This window comes from Muntiacus reevesi, chromosome 4 (genome assembly GCF_963930625.1).
Source record: "Muntiacus reevesi chromosome 4, mMunRee1.1, whole genome shotgun sequence".
Classification (NCBI taxonomy): domain Eukaryota; kingdom Metazoa; phylum Chordata; class Mammalia; order Artiodactyla; family Cervidae; genus Muntiacus; species Muntiacus reevesi.
The window spans coordinates 53,986,516-54,004,436 of NC_089252.1; the positions used below are offsets into that span (position 1 = coordinate 53,986,516).

The 17,921-nt window shown below is 54.5% G+C and overlaps 1 protein-coding gene across 1 annotated transcript in view; it reads left to right on the forward strand.

Annotated features, from left to right (window-relative positions):
• The first annotated feature begins 223 nt into the window (after positions 1-223).
• ONECUT2 (one cut homeobox 2) overlaps positions 224-17,921 on the forward strand; it is a 43,486-nt gene continuing 25,788 nt past the window's right edge. Inside the window, exon 1 of the mRNA XM_065935236.1 lies at positions 224-1,481. Within this exon, the coding sequence (XP_065791308.1) occupies positions 224-1,481 (1,258 nt within the window). The remainder of the gene's footprint in view (positions 1,482-17,921) is intronic.

Consider the following 17,921-nt stretch of genomic DNA (forward strand, 5'->3'; position numbering starts at 1 on the left):
GCCTCCCGCTCGCGCGCCCCGCCCGCCCCCGCCCCGGTCGCGCCCGCCCGCAACCCGGGGCGCACACCCGCACGCGCGCTCCCCTGCGCACACACACACATACACACACACACGCTCTCCCGCGCCCTCCGTCGCCGCCCGCAGCCGAGCTCCGCCACGCGCGCCTCGCCAGCCCGCCGGCCGCCCCCGCCGCCGCCGCCGCCCCCGGGCCCCGATGGACTGAATGAAGGCTGCCTACACCGCCTATCGATGCCTCACCAAAGACCTAGAAGGCTGCGCCATGAACCCGGAGCTGACAATGGAAAGTCTGGGCACTTTGCACGGGCCGGCCGGCGGCGGCAGTGGCGGGGGCGGCGGCGGCGGGGGCGGCGGGGGCGGCGGCGGGGGCCCGGGCCATGAGCCGGAACTGCTGGCCAGCCCTAGCCCCCACCACGCGGGCCGCGGCGCCGCCGGCTCGCTGCGGGGCCCTCCGCCGCCGCCCCCGCCGCCGCCGCCAACGGCGCACCAGGAGCTGGGCACGGCGGCCGCGGCCGCGGCGGCGGCGGCGGCGTCGCGCTCGGCCATGGTCACTAGCATGGCCTCGATCCTGGACGGCGGCGACTACCGGCCCGAGCTGTCCATCCCGCTCCACCACGCCATGAGCATGTCCTGCGACTCGTCCCCGCCCGGCATGGGCATGAGCAACACCTACACCACGCTGACGCCGCTGCAGCCGCTGCCGCCCATCTCCACCGTCTCGGACAAGTTCCACCACCCGCACCCGCACCCGCACCCGCACCCGCACCATCACCACCATCACCACCAGCAGCGCCTCTCGGGCAACGTCAGCGGCAGCTTCGCGCTCCTGCGCGACGAGCGCGGGCTCCCGGCCATGAACAGCCTCTACAGCCCCTACAAGGAGATGCCGGGCATGGGCCAGAGCCTGTCCCCGCTGGCCGCCACCCCGCTGGGCAACGGGCTGGGCGGTCTCCACAACGCGCAGCAGAGCCTGCCCAACTACGGGCCCCCGGGCCCCGACAAGATGCTCAGCCCCAACTTCGACGCGCACCACACTGCCATGCTGACCCGCGGCGACCAGCACCTGTCCCGCGGCCTGGGCACCCCGCCCGCGGCCATGATGTCGCACCTCAACGGCCTGCACCACCCGGGCCACGCTCAGTCCCACGGGCCGGTGCTGGCGCCCAGCCGCGAGAGGCCACCCTCGTCGTCTTCGGGATCGCAGGTGGCCACCTCCGGCCAGCTGGAGGAGATCAACACCAAAGAGGTGGCCCAGCGCATCACCGCCGAGTTGAAGCGCTACAGCATCCCGCAGGCGATCTTCGCGCAGAGGGTGTTGTGCCGGTCTCAGGGGACTCTCTCCGACCTGCTCCGGAACCCCAAACCGTGGAGTAAACTCAAATCTGGCAGGGAGACCTTCCGCAGAATGTGGAAGTGGTTGCAGGAGCCCGAGTTCCAGCGCATGTCCGCCTTACGCCTGGCAGGTAAGCTCAGAGGGCCGTCTGGAGCCGGGCGGCCCGGGTGCGGGCACCGAGCCTCCCCTCCGGGTCCCCTGCCCCTGCCCTCCACGCTTGCCACTTGTTCTCTACTCCGTTCCTTCTCCGTTTCCTCTTTCTCCCCTCTTTTCTCTGTTCTCCCTTGCTCTTTCTCTCCCTTCTCACCTCCTTGTCTCTTGAACGATCCCATCCCGGTTTTGTTCGCACTCTGCTCACCGTGCCAACCACTCTACCCTCTCTTTCGGACCTTCCCCAGTTGTGGGAGGCACGAGGAGGGTGTGCGGTGTCCACTAGGAGCCCTCTCCTTCCCAGACTCCCGGGACGGCGGGGTTGCCTCTATGTAGAACCCTGTGCGCTTGAACTCTTGTTCAGACAATACATTTCACTTCTCCCAGCTGCCTGGTCTCCCCAGATAGAGGCAGTTGGTGGCGAGAGGTAGTGGGCTTTAGAGGGGGAAGAGATCTTTCTGCGGTCTTTCTCCCCACCATGTTGGGCAAACTTATTCGGTCACTGACAGGAAGCACAGCCTTGCCCACGCGGAGCACCGGGGTGGGGGGGCCGGGATACAACCGCGCTTCCGGAGCCGGTCTCCGGCCTTGACATTGGCGCGGGGACTCTGTGATGGAAAGAGCGGGCTGGGGCCAGCCACAGTGAGGTTGGGACTGCCACATTCACCCTTCTGGGAGGACAGGAGAGGGGAAACTCGGAGCGGGAAGCGTCCTGCCTTACTGGCCGGCCGCCCTTTGCCCGGTTCCCAGCGTTGGCCGCGATGTGCCGAGGTGTGGCTGCACCCTGGGGACGAGGCTGGGAGCTCGCGAAAGAGGGTGCTGAGAAATTAAGATGCAGGTTAGTTAACGCCTCCTGGGCGCTGGGCTCCCGGCTCCGCCTTTGCATTAAGCGGACGCGGGTGCTGCGCCGGGCTCGGCGACGGGGAGGGCCGGCGACTGGCGGGAGGGGACGGGTTGACGCGCCGGTTACATTGTTCTGGAGTCGACTTGGGCTCTTTGTGCCTCCTCTAGCGGCCGAGCCGCGAGGTACAGCCCTCTATTGTTCTAGGAGCGCAGAAACCTCCCGTGTGGGCGGCGGGAGCCGAGAGAAAGGCGCAGCCCGGGCTGCGGCTGGTACCCGGGTGCGCGCTTTTGTGCCCCGGCGCGGTGTGCGTGGCGGTTGCGCTGCGCCCCCGGGGACCCTGCCACGGACTGGGAGGGGCGAAGTGTCCAGGTGCCCCGCCGGGGAGGACGCACGGCCCCCGACTGCAGGCCGGGATTGGGCGGCTTCTTTTGGACTGAGCCACCTCTCCCGATCGTCAGATTGTCTGAGGGACAATTCGCGGTGGAGGTCATTTACATAAGGGAGCGGGGAGCCCGAAGTTCCGAGCCGAGCACAACGGGCTTCCGGAGGTAAAGCTCAAGCTTCCTCTCGGGCTCCCTGGGGCTTTCCTCGCACCGTTGAGTCTGGCTCCTGGGGTGCACTCTGCCGACGCTGGAGAGGGTTGGGGGATGTGACAGGCGGTGGGGAGGGGGCGTTTCCACTCTGACAGCCACCGTCTGCCTTTGCCTGTTGGAGGACTCCAGTCTCTAGTCCATAACCGCCCGCAGTTTCAGTCCGAAAAGGTCCTGAAAACTAGGTCCGCCACCCCCAGAGCTTCCCCAAGTCGGAGAACTCCGAATAGTTCTGCATGGATCTCGAAACCTACTTTCTCTTTCTCCTAGCTTACTCTTCATCCTCTCCTACCATTTCCTCTGATTGCTCTTGGTCCCTTGAAAAGATTAAGCAGGAAATAGTATCAGTGAAAAATGGACTGGAAGCCTACTGACAATTCCAAACGGTGTGGTCCCCCCTCTTTGTCTTAGGCCCCCCGAACATGCCCTTAGTCCCTCTCCGAGAGTTCTAGCGAGGACGGGCTTCCTGGGCACAGGCAACAGAAGAAACTTGGCGGTCCGTCTCGGGGAAGGGAGGCCAGGGTAAGGAAGACAGGGTGACAGGGCTTCTTACCGGGCTCATCTCAGAGCACTGCCGCCCCCTCATGCCTGTCCGGCAGAGGACAGAGCTCTTTTTAAAAAAGCCAGCCTTCTGCCCACATCTGTCTGAAAGTGAGCCGGAAAGAAATGCTTTGCTTGTCAGCCGGTCTCAAGCCTTTTTGTAAAAGCGTCAGGGGGATTAGGGAGAGTATGGCATCCCGGGGGACCGCAGTCCCACCACCCATCGCCGAAGAGTCCCCGGGCCAGCCCTGGGGGGCTGGCCTCATGGGGCACCAGGGCTTTTCAGAGCAGGAGGCCAAGAGCTTCCTTGGGCGAGTGGAAATCTCCTGCCAGGGACCCCACTTTGCTCAAGCATTCAAATGCGTGTCTGTTTTATTACCCGGAGTTGAAAAGGGACAAGAGCTTTAGCCTTTTTATCTGGCCATTTTATCAGCAACTACAAGTGTGTCGAGTGGTTATTATTACACAGGAGTCTTTTCAGCTTGGGGTCAGTAGATCAGTCTCTTCAGACACTGACGCAGAAGCTGGGCCTGGTAAGTAGGTATTATGTGCTCAGGAGCGCTAGCGAAAGGGAGCAAATGGAGAAGAAACACCGAGGCCTTCTCCTCCAGGAGTATTGATCCCACTCTCACAGCGGACTCACAGTGCGGAGGGCTCCCGGGGCTTTCAGCAAACCCAGTGGGGCCTTTTCAGCAAGACCCTGATGTGGGAACCTGGCAGAGAGCACCCAGCCCCCATCTCACCAAGACCAAGTCTCTGTCTCGTCTTGATTTCTCTATCCTCTCTTAACTTCTCTATCTTTTCTTAATTTCTCTTTCTGGTTCTCATTTTGGGTCTTGCCAGAGGCCTAAGCAGGCAGGGGTTTGAGGGAACCCTGAATTAAGAATTAAGACGTCTGCTTCAGGCCAGCGCTGGCCCCCTCTCCCGGAGGTGGAGTGCAGCCCATCACAGCAGAAGGGGGCCTTGCTCTGCTCCTTTCCCACTGCAGGGGTGTTGGATCCACAGCCCCAGGTAGTATTTTAAAGGGGAAGGGAGAAGATTCGGGGAAACTCAGGTTCGATTTAAGAGAAAGGGGTTCCAAGTGCATGACTCCGTTCATAAAGGGTGGCCACAGCGGAAACTCTTCGCGACCACACCGGGTTGGGCCTCCTCCCCGGTGTGCAGGGGTTGACTCCCGCAGGGCAGTTTTCATTAACGGGAGAAGAGGCTTGAGGGGGAGGGGGGCAACTCCCCAGCGGCTTCCAGAACAAACTCTCTCTGGCTTTGAGCCCAAGAGGCCTCTGAATCAAGCACAGAGAAGAAACAGGAAAGACGGAGAGAACGCAGGCAAGACAGTGGAGGGGCACCTCGTGGAGGGAGATGGCGCTCCCCATGGCGAGAGTTGGTTTCCTCCGACAGCTGGAAGACAGAGCAGAGCCCCCAACGACGCTCGACCCTCGCGGCCAAGGTTTCTGCCTCCTGTGAGCCGGACTCCCCCGGGCGGCCGGCGGTGAGCCTGTCTCCCGTCCCCACGGCGGACAGGCGCCTGTCACGCTCAGGGCAGCAGCTCCCAGCGGCCGATCCGGAGCCAACTCTGTTCCAGCGGCCGCGAACCCTTAAACAACCCACTGGGATGTCGCCTGGGCCCGCTGACGCCCGCGGCGGAGCATGGCCGGGCCAGTGGGCCGCGGCGCCTTCCAGGGGCTCCCGGCGCGCCTGCGGCTCCTTTGGAGCCGAGGGGACGTCCGGAGGCCTCGCTGAGCCTGGGGGTGAGCCTCAGGGTGGGGACGGGGACCCCGTTCGCAGAGACCTTCCCCCTCCCTCGCCGGCGCCCAGTCGGTCCCAGTGTCTTTGCCGCCGGGTCAGCCGCCCTGGTCTGTACGGTGGACCCGTGTTCCCCTCCCGTGCCGGCTGGTTGGGTGAATAATTGGAAAGCTCGCCCCCATCCTTTCTTGGTCAAGTCCGCGGTGGCCTCGAGAATACCTTCCTAATTCGCTTTGGGGTGGGCGGGAGCGGACCCGAGCGGCCGAGGGCAGTGAACCCGTGCGCGGGAGAAGTAGCCCGGGCGGCCGGGCGGCCGCGCGCCCTGGATGCCAGAGGCGGCGCCTGTATTTTCCTTCCAGGCTTTGCGCCGTGTGGGTATGTCACTTTCCTCAAACAAATGTGTATATGGAGGGAGATCGATGCTGATAATGTTTAGAAGATTAAAAGAGCATTAATGCTGGCAACGAGAACGTAAACGTGTGGACCCAGATTTCATTGATCCGGAATCCGATCCGGCGCGTTTCCAGTAAACCCGACGGGCGCCCTCTTCCCAGCAGAGCGCACGCCAGCGGCCCGGCTCCCCGGCGCTCCCGCCGCGCCGCCTCCCCAGCTCCAGGCCGGCGCTCGGGTCTGGCGGCCGCCCCAGGCCGCCCTTCCAACCCCCGGTCTTCTCTGTCGCCGGGCTGCCAACCTCTGGCCCTGTTTCCGCGCTCCCCGCGCGCGCTCCTCGCACGCGCTCCCCGGGTGGCGGGTGTCCCCGAAGGCGCCGCGCGGGAAGCGAGTCCTCCCTCGCTTGGGGGGCCTTCGCCTTCGCCTTCGCCCGCGCCGCCCGCATCGGTTCCAGTAGGGCCCAGGGCAACCTCTCTCTCAGCCGAAACCATCCGGGAAATCTGGTCACCCCTCCTTACGCGGGATACTCCGAGCTGAACGTTAGAAACGAGGTCTCTAAAGCTGCCTAGGAGCCTCGCAGCTTCCTGATCCACGGATCCATACCCATCTAGATTTGTCCTCCTTAAGAAAGAACATTCGCATTAAATGGTCCCACTCGCAGACTTTCTACACCGATGCATTAGTTGGACAATTAAACGAGGCCCCAGTGACAGTGGCCTAGGCGTCACCCTCTATGGTCTGCTCTGCTCTGGGCTAATTGGGTCAACGAGGGGAGAATCTTGTTTCTCACCCCGCCGGGGGCAGGATGATGAGAAAAAACAGCCCGGGGGACTGCCAGCCTCCTGGGGACTGGAGCGATTTTCCCTTCTGAGACCCGGGACTCAGGCCTGGCCCCCTGGTAGGAAAGTTTTCTCTGAGACATCTGCCTTGATGGGGAAAAGGAAAGAACTTCAAAGCTCTTCCTTCCCCCCGCAGGGAGACCTCCACCCTGCCAACCTTTCAGGTCTCGCCCAGTGGCTGGCTCTTGCAGAAGGAACACCAAGGTGAATGAAGGAAAGAAAGAGAAAGTTGGGGCAGTGGTGTGGGTGAGACCAGAAGTAAATCGTTGAGGTTTTTATTATTATTATAAGTTCTCCAATTTGAGAAAAACGAAAGCTTCTCCTTCAAGAGAAGGTTTCAACCTGGAAGAAAGGAGTGTTTTCCTTCCTTCTCCAAGAAGGAGATGAGGAGGAGGAAGGAAAGGAGAGAGGACAAAAACAAACCTGGTGTTTTTCTGCCTCGAGGGGCGGCCAAGGGGCAGCAGTTATTTCTTTCTGTTCTCCCCAGAGACGGGCTAATCTTCCCACCAATGGGTTTCCTTAAAGAAGGGGGCTTTCAAACGGTTCCTTGACGCCTAGCCCTACCCCCTCTTCTGAAAATGGACTTGAGTCAGCTCAGATGATCAGATACAGAAACCAAAAATCTTATGTGGTTTCCGCCTGGTGAGGCAGACAGCTGGCCCCTCCCCACAAGCCCCAGGGGAAGGGTCCTCAGGTTCCGGAAGAGGTGAGCAGACTTTCGGAGGGTGGACTCTTCGTGTCTCCCTCACCCCCATCCTAGAGTCTTCAAGCCCCTCCTAGAATCCTCAAACAGGGCTGGATTCCTGGGGAATGCTGGGGGTGGGGCAGGGGGACTTTGGGCCCCCAGGTGCCCCGTGTCCCCAGGAGGAGAGTGGGCCCCCTTCTCTCTAGGGGCGCGGGACTGCCCAGAGGTGCCAGGGCAGGGCTTACCTCCTGGAGCTCCAGGTAGGAACCAGAGGGGCAAACGAGGCTGCCTCTGCCGCTGCCTTCACTCCACAGCCTCACTTTTCTGGGCTTTAGAACCAGTTCTTCGAAGGAAAGATCAGGGCAAGGGGGTTGCCCGGTTCACACAGTTGCGGTGGCTGGTGTCGGCAGAAACTGTCTGGAGGAGAAGTGGCATTGTGTCGGGCGTCCCTGGGGGAATGAAAACCTCAGAGGAGAAGCAGGGATTCCGTTTCTGGGTTCCTGCCAGAGGAAGGGAACCGAGGAGGGAATAAAATGTGAGCACCGTCTGGATAAAGGGCCCTGGGGAGAAGGGTGAATGATGAGGAGCCCAGGGCCTGAACCTTCATCTACAGACCCTGGACTGTCCTCAGCCCCGGCCTGCTCAGGGGCCCTTGTTTTCCCTGACCTGGGAAAATTGCCCTTCCTGGTGGGGGGAGGCGTTATGAGGGAGCCCAAGAAGGATATTCATGCTGTCAGGCACAGAGCCTGTACATGTGAGCTGGAGGCCCCCCAGCACCCCATCCGTCCCCCTAATGCACAGCCGTGCCTTTGGGGAAAGCTCTACGATCCCGGGTCTCCAGGCTAAGACTCTGAGGAATGGACGCAGGTTTTTGTGGGGCAGGGGAGGAGGGGCAGGGGCCCTGATTGGGTGACTGAGCCCATCTCGTGCATAGCAGGGTGCGGATGGGCCAGGCGTGGGCTGTGCAGACAGGGCTAGTCTCGGTGGGGGGAAGATTCTTCGGGGCTGTGGACATTTGTCAGGAAAACCGTCCCACGCAAACTGTCCCAGAGGGAGAGGAGGCGCTTCGTTCCCCCTTGGTGCCCCTCTCGCCGTCTGAAGATCCATTACTCTTCTGTAGAAAGCAGACTTTGTTTGGGTTGGAAGCACACCTCCAGCGTAATTTAATCAGCATTGGACTTTGGCTCGCGTAATCAAATATACATATACTTTCTCCTGCAGGAAGAAAAATAATTTCTCTGTAACCAGCATTGACTTGAAGTCATGTCATTTCTGGAAAGCATCACATTTTTAAAGGGAAAGGTAAAATTGAGGGGGGAAAGAACCCACAGTTTTTCGGTGGTTTGCCTCAAAATAGCTAAGAGAGCCAGTTACCACCTGAGAAAGGATGGAAGGAACATTCTAGAACCTGAAATATATGGGCTGCTCCAATTGTAAGTATCCAACTCCAGCTTCTTCTGTGTAGTCAGCCTGCCAGATCTGTATTGGTACAGTTAGTAGGTTGACCGACTCCTAGGAATTTAGGCTTTGTGTTTGCGTTGAGGCATCTTTGGAAGAATCGGGTGCTCCATTGCTCCATTTCTGTCTGTTTTCTTTGGAGAGACCACAGGCAGTAGCCACAGGATCCCAGTGGGCAGCAAGCCCACCCTGCCCCCAGGGCCTGGAGCATCCCCCAGAACAAGCCTGGCCGCCCCACCCCCCAGAGCGAGGCTCTGGGCTGTACCCAAGTTGGGTCTGTTAGGGAATCTGTTGTAAACACAGATCCATTGATTTGCATTTGTCAGAGAGTAAAGTTAAACCAGTGAAAAGAGAAGCCCTTACCCTTTTATGCAGGGCCAGGGAAACCTTTCATATTGATCCTATTGATCCAACCTTTCCCTTTAAGGAAACCACATAGTTAAAGACCCTCGTTCAATAGATTTACCCTTCGCGCTTGTGATATTCCTTTAAGTGTTCTCATCTAGGCTAGCTGGGCATTAAGCCCACACTCCAAACCAAACAGAAATGAAAAGGGGGTGTGAGGGGAGGAGTCATGAGGCAGAATTGTGGGAAGTGAAACTGAATCAAACTGAAATGCATAATGACTCGGTTGGGGATGTTTTACTCATTCTTCTGAGATGACACGCAGGGATAAGAACAAAACAGATGCATTTAACGTGTTTCCTCTCCCTTTCCCTTCCGTTCCCTCCCCTCCTCTCTCCCCCCAAAACAAAATCTGTTTAGGTGCTAGACTAACATCACGGGAACATCACTTTCTACTGTGAAATTATTTCATTAAAGCAGCTAGCTTGCTTCATTAAAACTGGTTCCCTTAAAGGCAGTAAAACTTCCACAGAAATTCTTTTGGTTCATTTGTAGCAGATTGGGAATAAAATTTGTCCCCAGGTATGCAATGTTTCGGACTCTGTGAGCATGAGCACTGAAGTCACTTTCGAAGAGAAGGGCTTGGAGCTGTGTCTTCTGATGGAAGAGGGTAGAAACCAGACCAGAAGTAAGGAACCACTGTTTCTTCTAGAAAGTGTAGATGGAACAGGAACTGCTAAGTATTGCTTGCCACCCCTCATGTTTACAGAGATGAAAATGAAAGTCCCCTTTGTTTCCAGAACTGTGGGCATGATCTGTTTTATTTCTTCCTTGACCCTTTTTGTTCTGTAAATAACATCCATTTGCGATTTTTTTTTTCCCAACATGTTCTATGTGGTATACATAATTGGCTCTCTCTTGGGTTGAGTTCAGACATTCATGTTTGTTTTATGTGATTGAAAAATATTAATGATTCCTTAGGTGAGCTAATGTATTTATCTGCTGAGTGAGTTCAAAGGGCAGAGTTCAGCTATGGTTCAGGTTAATTGAACAGGAAGCTGTGAGCTCTCCAGCCTGTGTTGAACAAGGGACCAGTTCCTTAAAATATCACACTCAGCAAACACACAGTTTCACTGTCTTCATCCTGGAGTCTGATGTAAGAGGGTCAGATCCACTTGGACTGCTTGTTTAAAAACCCAAAGCAAAAGCAGAGCAACGGCAACAAAGCCCCTGAGTCCCCCTTGGGGAAGAAGAGTTTTCTCATTGGCTAATTGCTTTATTGGTAGCACTGACCTGCGAGCAGCTGCAGCGGCCTGGATGAAGGCTCGGGCCTCAGAATAATGCGCTCCATTAGAACAGGGCAAGGCATTTTTTGTTTACTCAATTGGAGCTCCCTGCAAAGTGCCATTAACCCCAGCCCAGCCGAGTGTGTGTCGCAAAAGCCAAAGGTCACGCCAGTCAGGCTGGAGGCACAGCCAGCTCTGCCCTGGTGGGAGGGAGAAGGTGTTCTGCTGGCATGGCCCCCTTAGAGCTCGGTCCAGCCCTGTGGGCCCCTCCAGGGCCCTCACCAGAGCAAGCCCTTGTGCAACTTGTTTGCATTTCCCAATTGCTGAATCATGTTACTGATGATTACACAGTTTTGATCTGAGACCCATCAATCACACACGGAAAGGAAAAAAATACTCCCGCTGACCTTGTCTCTTATTTATGTTCCCTTCCTCATTGTGTGTTACAGTAAATAGAATTGTGCAAGCGGTGCTTTTTAGCAGGAATGTAGTCTGGATAAGTGCTTGGATCAAGAAGACCGAGCTCCAAACCTGGGCGGGGGAGGGGGTTGTTTAGCAGAAAGGTTTGAGATGGAGCCAGGAGCACAGTCAGGCTTCTACCAAGAGCACCTTGAGCCAGAGCGCCACCTGCCGGGCGTCTCCTAGCTGCAGTAAGCCTCGCGCCCCTAAGGGTCAAGCTCTTTCCTTCACTTTGTTCCTAGTATCTGTGTCTCCATTCCCCACCCTCCTGACGACTACCCATATTTCCCTAGGAGTTTCTTAGGGGGCTTTTTCCTGGTCCCTTGGAACCCTAACCTCTGCCTGTTCTAATAAGTTGCTAAGGAGAAATCGGCAGTTTTGCTGTGATGGGTAAGGTGATTTGCGCCCCACCCACCCCCCCGGCCCTGTACATTGGAGTAACAGTCTCCTGCTTAGTTGGAAAGTGCTTGGGAGGAGAACAGGGGCAGAGGAAGCAAAAAAAAAAAAAAAAAAACTGTGGGGGAGAAGAGGAATGTTATGTGTATAAGAGAAACGGCTCAGTTGATGGTGCCAGCGAGGACTGTGCCAACTATAAGGTGTTCTGCAAAGGCAAAATATTGTGCCAGGGAGAGGTGGGCGAGAGAGAATCAGTGTGTGCAGAGAGGACGTCAGGAAAGACAGGCCAGGTCAGAGGGTGGGCTCTGACCCAGAGGTGGGCCCTGGGAAGGCCCCTGGGAAGAGAAGAAGTGAACCACCGAGCCACACCTGGAGCCACCTGGGTGCTGGCTGAGGCTGTGTGGGCAGCGGCTGTTTGCAGGCTCGCCTCCCCTTGGTACGGGCCGCTGCCCCTGACAGCGGAGCGCCGGTGGGTGGGTTGCCGCCTGCACGCCCCTGGCGCAGACTTCAGCACCACGAACAGCGCCACGGAGCGCCCCAGGAGCAGGCGCGCACCCGCGCTGAGCAGAGCAAACTTGCATCTCAGCCCAGAGAACGGGCCCGGGTCCTCTGCCGGGTTAAGCTCGGGCGGCGCCCTCCCTGATCGCAGCTCCAGCTCTCTGATCTGGGAGCCCGAGACGGAACAGGGCCTCCGATTGCCCTCTCGCCCGCGGCTTCGGTTCTCTGTGAGAGGTCGGCGTTAATAAAGGGAGAGAGGTGATGGTGTGAGGACCAAAGATGCTGAAGGACGCCTTTCTTTCCGAGAGGAAGGGCGTTACCTCTGTGTGTGTGTTGGGGGGGTGGGGATTGAACTGGCTTCTGCAGGCACTGACTGCTATTCTCAACATGGTATTTGAGATTTCGAGTTTCCTCTCAAGGCTTATCCTCTGGTTGCCCCATACACAAATGCACAAAAACAGATTCCCCCCACCACGTGATTTTTGCAAACACAGTTTTCATTATTTTAACCAAGATTCTCACATCATGTCAGGAGTCATGTTGCCAGGCTGCCTCCAGTGAGGCAGGTTGGAGTTCTTGAGATTATTCCTCGATGGGGCAGTCTTTAAGAGGGACCTCTCCACCGCTTCCGTGGGCCCAGGGTGGTGTCTCTTCCACATGATCCTGGCCACAGTGAGAGCTGACGTTAGGCACTGACCCCTGCCTCTGGCCGTTTTCAGTCCATTGCTCCGCTTTATTTGCATCTTTTAGTCCAGAGAAACGGAGAAGGCAATGGCAACCCACTCCAGTACTCTTGCCTGGAAAATCCCGTGGACGGAGGAGCCTGATGGGCTGCAGTCCATGGGGGTCACAAAGAGTCGGACATGACTGAACAACTTTACTTTCACTTTTCACTTTCATGCATTGGAGAAGGAAATGGCAACCCACTCCAGTGTTCTTGCCTGGAGAATCCCAGTGACGGGGGAGCCTGGTGGGCTGCCGTCTATGGGGTTGCACAGAGTCGGACACGACTGATATGACTTAGCAGCAGCAGCAGTCCAGAGAAAGGAGACTGGTGGGTCCTTTTGGTCTGTGATTAGGCACAACCCTATCACTTTAGATTTCTAGTAAAATGGCCCTTGACTTCCCAAAGCTAATGAAAATGCAGAACTTCTGCTCCATATCAGAGAACTTTAGTTCAAGCCTAATTTATTGCTAAAGTGGTTCTCAGGGAGGTGGAGCATAGGAACAGACAAGCGTATCGCCTTTAAAAGAAAGTCAAGGGTATGATAAATGAGATTTTCTTCCCTGTGACAATTCATCTTTAAATTCCAAGTGACTTGGATGAAAGGAAGAAAATCCACCCCAAGCAAAACAAGCCTGGTAGAGCGTTCACTCTCAGTGTTGGAAAAAAGTCATTTTCTGTGTCTGAAATTTCGCTCTGTAAAGGAGCAGGAACACGTTTGAATTAGATATAAGAGCTGGTTTTAAGTCTATTTGATAAACACTGATTAAAGCAGTTTCTTCAGGTCATATGGTCTTCAAATTTGCAGACATGTGTTTCCTAGTAGTTGTTGGGTTACACTATCAAAACCTTTCCCAGTAAAACATGGATTTGACAGGAAAGTCCGTTTTTTAGTCTGCTTTATATGCATGAGTGCTTCTTATTAAAATAAGTCTGTCCACTCCACCAGGGCCTATACTAAATGCATTTCCTTTCTAGTGAACTCAGTGTGACTTTTAAAAGATATTCTATGTTGACAGGACTGCAGTGTAAGCAGGACCTCTCCTGCAGTCTTCTTTGATTCCAAATACTTAAAAAAAAAAAAGGAAAAGAACTTTTTGCTTTTCTGAAACAGAGTGATAGATCCAAAAATCTAAAGGATTTTAAAAAAAAATCTTGGATTCAGATGCCTCCTAACATACATCAGAGTTTATCATCAGTTCATGTTCAAGGCATGAAAGTGAATTCTTTAGTCCACTCTTGACGTTTAACCCTTCTGATCCCTTTTTTTATGTCCATTCTTCTGAAAAGGAAGAGACATTCTTCTTTTTGAAAGCCAGTTCCTCACTCAGTTCAGTTCAGTTCAGTCGCTCAGTCATGTCCGACTCTTTGCAACCCCATGCGCAGCACGCCAGGCCTCCCTGTCCATCACCAACTCCCGGAGTTTACTCAAACTCATGTCCATCGAGTCGGTGATGCCATCCAACCATCTCACCCTTTGTTGTCCCCTTCTCCTCCTGTCCCCAATCCCTCCCAGTATCAGGGTCTTTTCCAATGAGTCAACTCTTCATATGAGGTGGCCAAAGTAGTGGAGTTTCAGCTTCAACATCAGTCCTTCCAATGAACACCCAGGACTGATCTCCTTTAGGATGGACTGGTTGGATCTCCTTGCAGTCCAAGGGCCTCTCAAGAGTCTTCTCCAACACCACAGTTCAAAAGCATCAATTCTTCGGCACTCAGCTTTCTTCACAGTCCAACTCTCACATCCATACATGACCACTGGAAAAACCATAGCCTTGACTAGATGGACCTTTGGTGGCAAAGTGATGTCTCTGCCATTTAAAAGGAACGAATTTGAGTCAGTTGTAATGAGGTGGATGAACCTAGAGCCTATAACACAGACTGAAGTAAGTCAGAAAGAGAAAAACAAATAGTGTATGTTAGCACGTGTCTGTGGAATCTAGGAGAATGGTCCTGCTGGGTGTACTCGCAGGGCAGCCGTGGGGACGCAGACGTAGAGAAGAGACTTAGGGGCATGCAGCGGGGAGGAGGGGAGGGTGAGACATGGGGAGAGCGGCGTGGATGCGTGTGCGCCGGCGTGCGTGAACAGCCGGCCGAGGGAAGCCTGCTCTGTGGCTCGGGGAGCTCACACGGGGCCTCTGGAGTAACCTAGAGGGGTGGGAGTGGGCGGGAGGTGGGAGGGAGGCTCAGGAGGGAGGGGACATACTACAGCTGGGATTAATTCATGTCCATGCACGACAGAAATGAAACCAATATCGTAAACCAATCATCAATCAATCAAGTATCTTTTGAAAAGACAAAAAAAGAAAAAAAAAAACACTTCCTCTGATTCAAAGTGCTTCTGAGGTCTACAATATCCTTCTACTTCTCTGTATATTGATTCTATTAGTTTTTGAGAGATTGATATTGAAACTCTCAACTAAAATTCTTAATATTATCTTCTTAAAAAATAATTGGAACATATATTGGAACCGTATGAACTTTTTCGTGTCTCTTCTACGTCTCCCGTGAATATGTTGTCATGGTTTCATAATTTTAAAAATGAGGAGGAAAACAAGAAAACCAATTCCTTACCCTCCCTCTGGGACCCTGCCTCTCTCGCCTTCTCAGGACCCGATCCCTTCCAGGCTTAGAACCTCTTCCTTACCTTTATTTACCTTTAATTGAATGGTAATTGCTACAGTGTTGTGTTGGTTTCTGCCAAACAGCAACATGAGTCAGCCAGAGGTTTAGCTGTGTCCCCTCCGCCTTGAACCTCCGCCCGCCCGCCTCCCCACCCCACCCCTCTGGGTGGTTACAGAGCCCCAGGTTGGGTTCCCTGCGTCAAATAGCAAGTTCCCACTGATTGTCTTGTTTCACACATGGTGACGTGTGTTTCCATGTTACTGTCTTCCTACGTCCCACCCTCTCCTTCCTCCCTGCCCCACACCTCATTAGCTTTTTCCCATCCGAATTTTTGTGCTCCAGACTCTCATATCTTTTTTTTAATGCTCCTCTGACCCCTGTTCTAACGCGGGCTCTTCCCTCCCTTCCCTTCTGGGAAGAGCTGCTATAACTCAGCCTGTGTTTCTGACTTGCCCTTCAGCCCGAGCCCTTTGCTGTCTTGTTCTGGCCACTCCTGTTTACTAAACCTGCTCTTACCAGTGTCACTGTTGAGGTCTTTGTAGCTAAACCCAGTGTCTACTTCTTAATTCTTACCTTGGCCGCTCCGTGGCCCGTGACACTTTCCTGACCCCTCTGCCCCTGACTCCTGAAATACGTTCTCTCTTACTTTCCTTTTTGGAATTCTGGCTACTCCTTCGCAGTCTCCTTTGTGGCCCCTGCCCATCATTCGGGCTTAGGCTATTTTATTTCACTCAACATACTCACCCCCGAAGATTACATCCACTAGGTTGTCTTCTGTCTTTGCTGAGGACTTCTAGGTCTCCTTGCAGCCCTGATCTCTCTCCTGAGTTGCAGGTCTCTATTTCCTTTTTATCCAAACATCTTTGCCTGAGTGTCCTCAAACTCAGTCTATCTCAAAGTAAACTCATTGTTCTTAACCCCTGCCCCTCATCACCAAATATGAGTCTCTTCTTTTATTCTCTGTCTCTCAATAGCATCATCTTGTACACAGACTCTCAAGCCAGAAGCCAGGAAGCTAACTCAAAATTCTTTGCTTTTCCCACAAGTTAGCCATACTGGCCATCTTGATCATACCTCCTAAACATCTGCCTCCGTCCCCTGCACTTCTGCCCTCGGTGGTGGTGTCAGTCGCTGAGTCATGTCTGACCCTTTGAGGCCCCTTGGACTGCACGCCAGGCTTCCCTGTTCTTCACTGTCTCCCGGAGTTTGCTCAGATTCATGTCCATTGAGTCAGTGATGCCATCCAACCATCTCATCCTCTGCCACCTGCTTCTCCTGCTGCCCTTAACCTTTCCCAGCATCAGGGTCTTTTCCAACGAGTCGGCTCTTCACATCAGCAGGCCAAAATATCAGTGCTTCAGCATCAGTCCTTGTTGGAGGCATCACCGATTATAACAACCTCTGAGCTGGTCTCTTCATCTCAGGTCTTACCTTCTCCTATCCATTTTCCAGCCTTAAGCCAGAGTGGATTTTCTGGAACCCGCATCTGACCACAGTGCACCGTTGTTTAAAATCTCTTTGTTAGCTCCCTTTGCCCAAGCATGAAGGTCCAGGCTCCTGAACAGGATAGGCTAACCCCTGCGCACCTCCAGTCTCATCTCCCTTCAACCCCCCTGTTCACTCTGTGCCCCAGACACACCAGGCCATTCCTTTAGCCTAGAACACTGCTTCCCGCACTCAGCTAACCTCAACGCAGCTTCACATCTTGGCGGCTTAAAGGTCCTTGCCTCTAGGAAGTTTCCTCTGGTCTCCTAAGTTGAGATCTCCTTGGACCACCCCTCCCGTTTCACACAGAACACAGACAGGTGTGACCTGCTCCCTGGTCACTGTCCTCGCCCTCCCCAGATTGTAAGTTCTACGAGAACAAGATTGGCTATAGCATATGACAGGCAGCTAGTAAACACCTGTGAATAAATTAATGAATGCCTTTATATGACACTGTTTCTGCCCATTTTACCCTCCCAAGTTAGTTAGATGGCATTTGAAAAGGAATCATCAGTGTTGGTACATCATTTGGAAGCCGTGTTTCATGTTTCGTGATACCAAGTTCTCATTAATGACATTTTGCTCCTAAGCTCAGTTACTATAGGTATGTATGAGTTTTAAAGGGAATCTTAAAGTGGGGTTAAATCCTATCGAAAGTTTCAGACTATCGCCCCGAGGGGAGGGATGTGAAATACTGATCACTAAGCACTGTACTGGGGCCCCATGTTACCGCTTGAGTAGTCTGCCAAGGTAACCTGCTTGAACAGTTGGTTCTTGCTGCCTTGCTCACATACTGCCCTCTTCACCACATCTGTGTCTCCACACTCTCTCTTCCGCCTTCCCGGGACATCGTATCTCATCTGTCCCTGTCCAGACCCTCCCCATCCTTCCTGGCCACCTCGGGTCCTCCAGCTCTGAACATTCACAACAAACTCCAGCCCATTCTTTTTTTTCCTTTTCCTCAACTCTGGTTGCAGTCATCTCTTCCAAACTACAAAGCAGCTTCTTAGCTGGAGTCTCCTTCGCAGTCTCCTTTGTGGCCCCTGCCCATCATTCGGGCTTAGGCTATTTTATTTCACTCAACATACTCACCCCCGAAGATTACATCCACTAGGCTGTCTTCTGTCTTTGCTGAGGACTTCTAGGTCTCCTTGCAGCCCTGATCTCTCTCCTGAGTTGCAGGTCTCTATTTCCTTTTTATCCAAACATCTTTGCCTGAGTGTCCTCAAACTCAGTCTATCTCAAAGTAAACTCATTGTGCTTAACCCCTGCCCCTCATCACCAAATATGAGTCTCGCACGCTCTAGATCTCTTCTGTATCCCTTCCCTGTGGCTCTGGAGGGGAGAAGCCGTACGCCTGTGTCTCCCTCCAGTGCTGGCCCATGGCTGAACACGGAGTAGTCATTTCTTTTCAAATGAGTCACTTTGATGCATTCCTGCCTGTTTTTATGGATTCTCCTAATTTCAGCCACTCAGCTGGGGAGTGGGGAAATTGGTTTTGTATGTCTGCTTA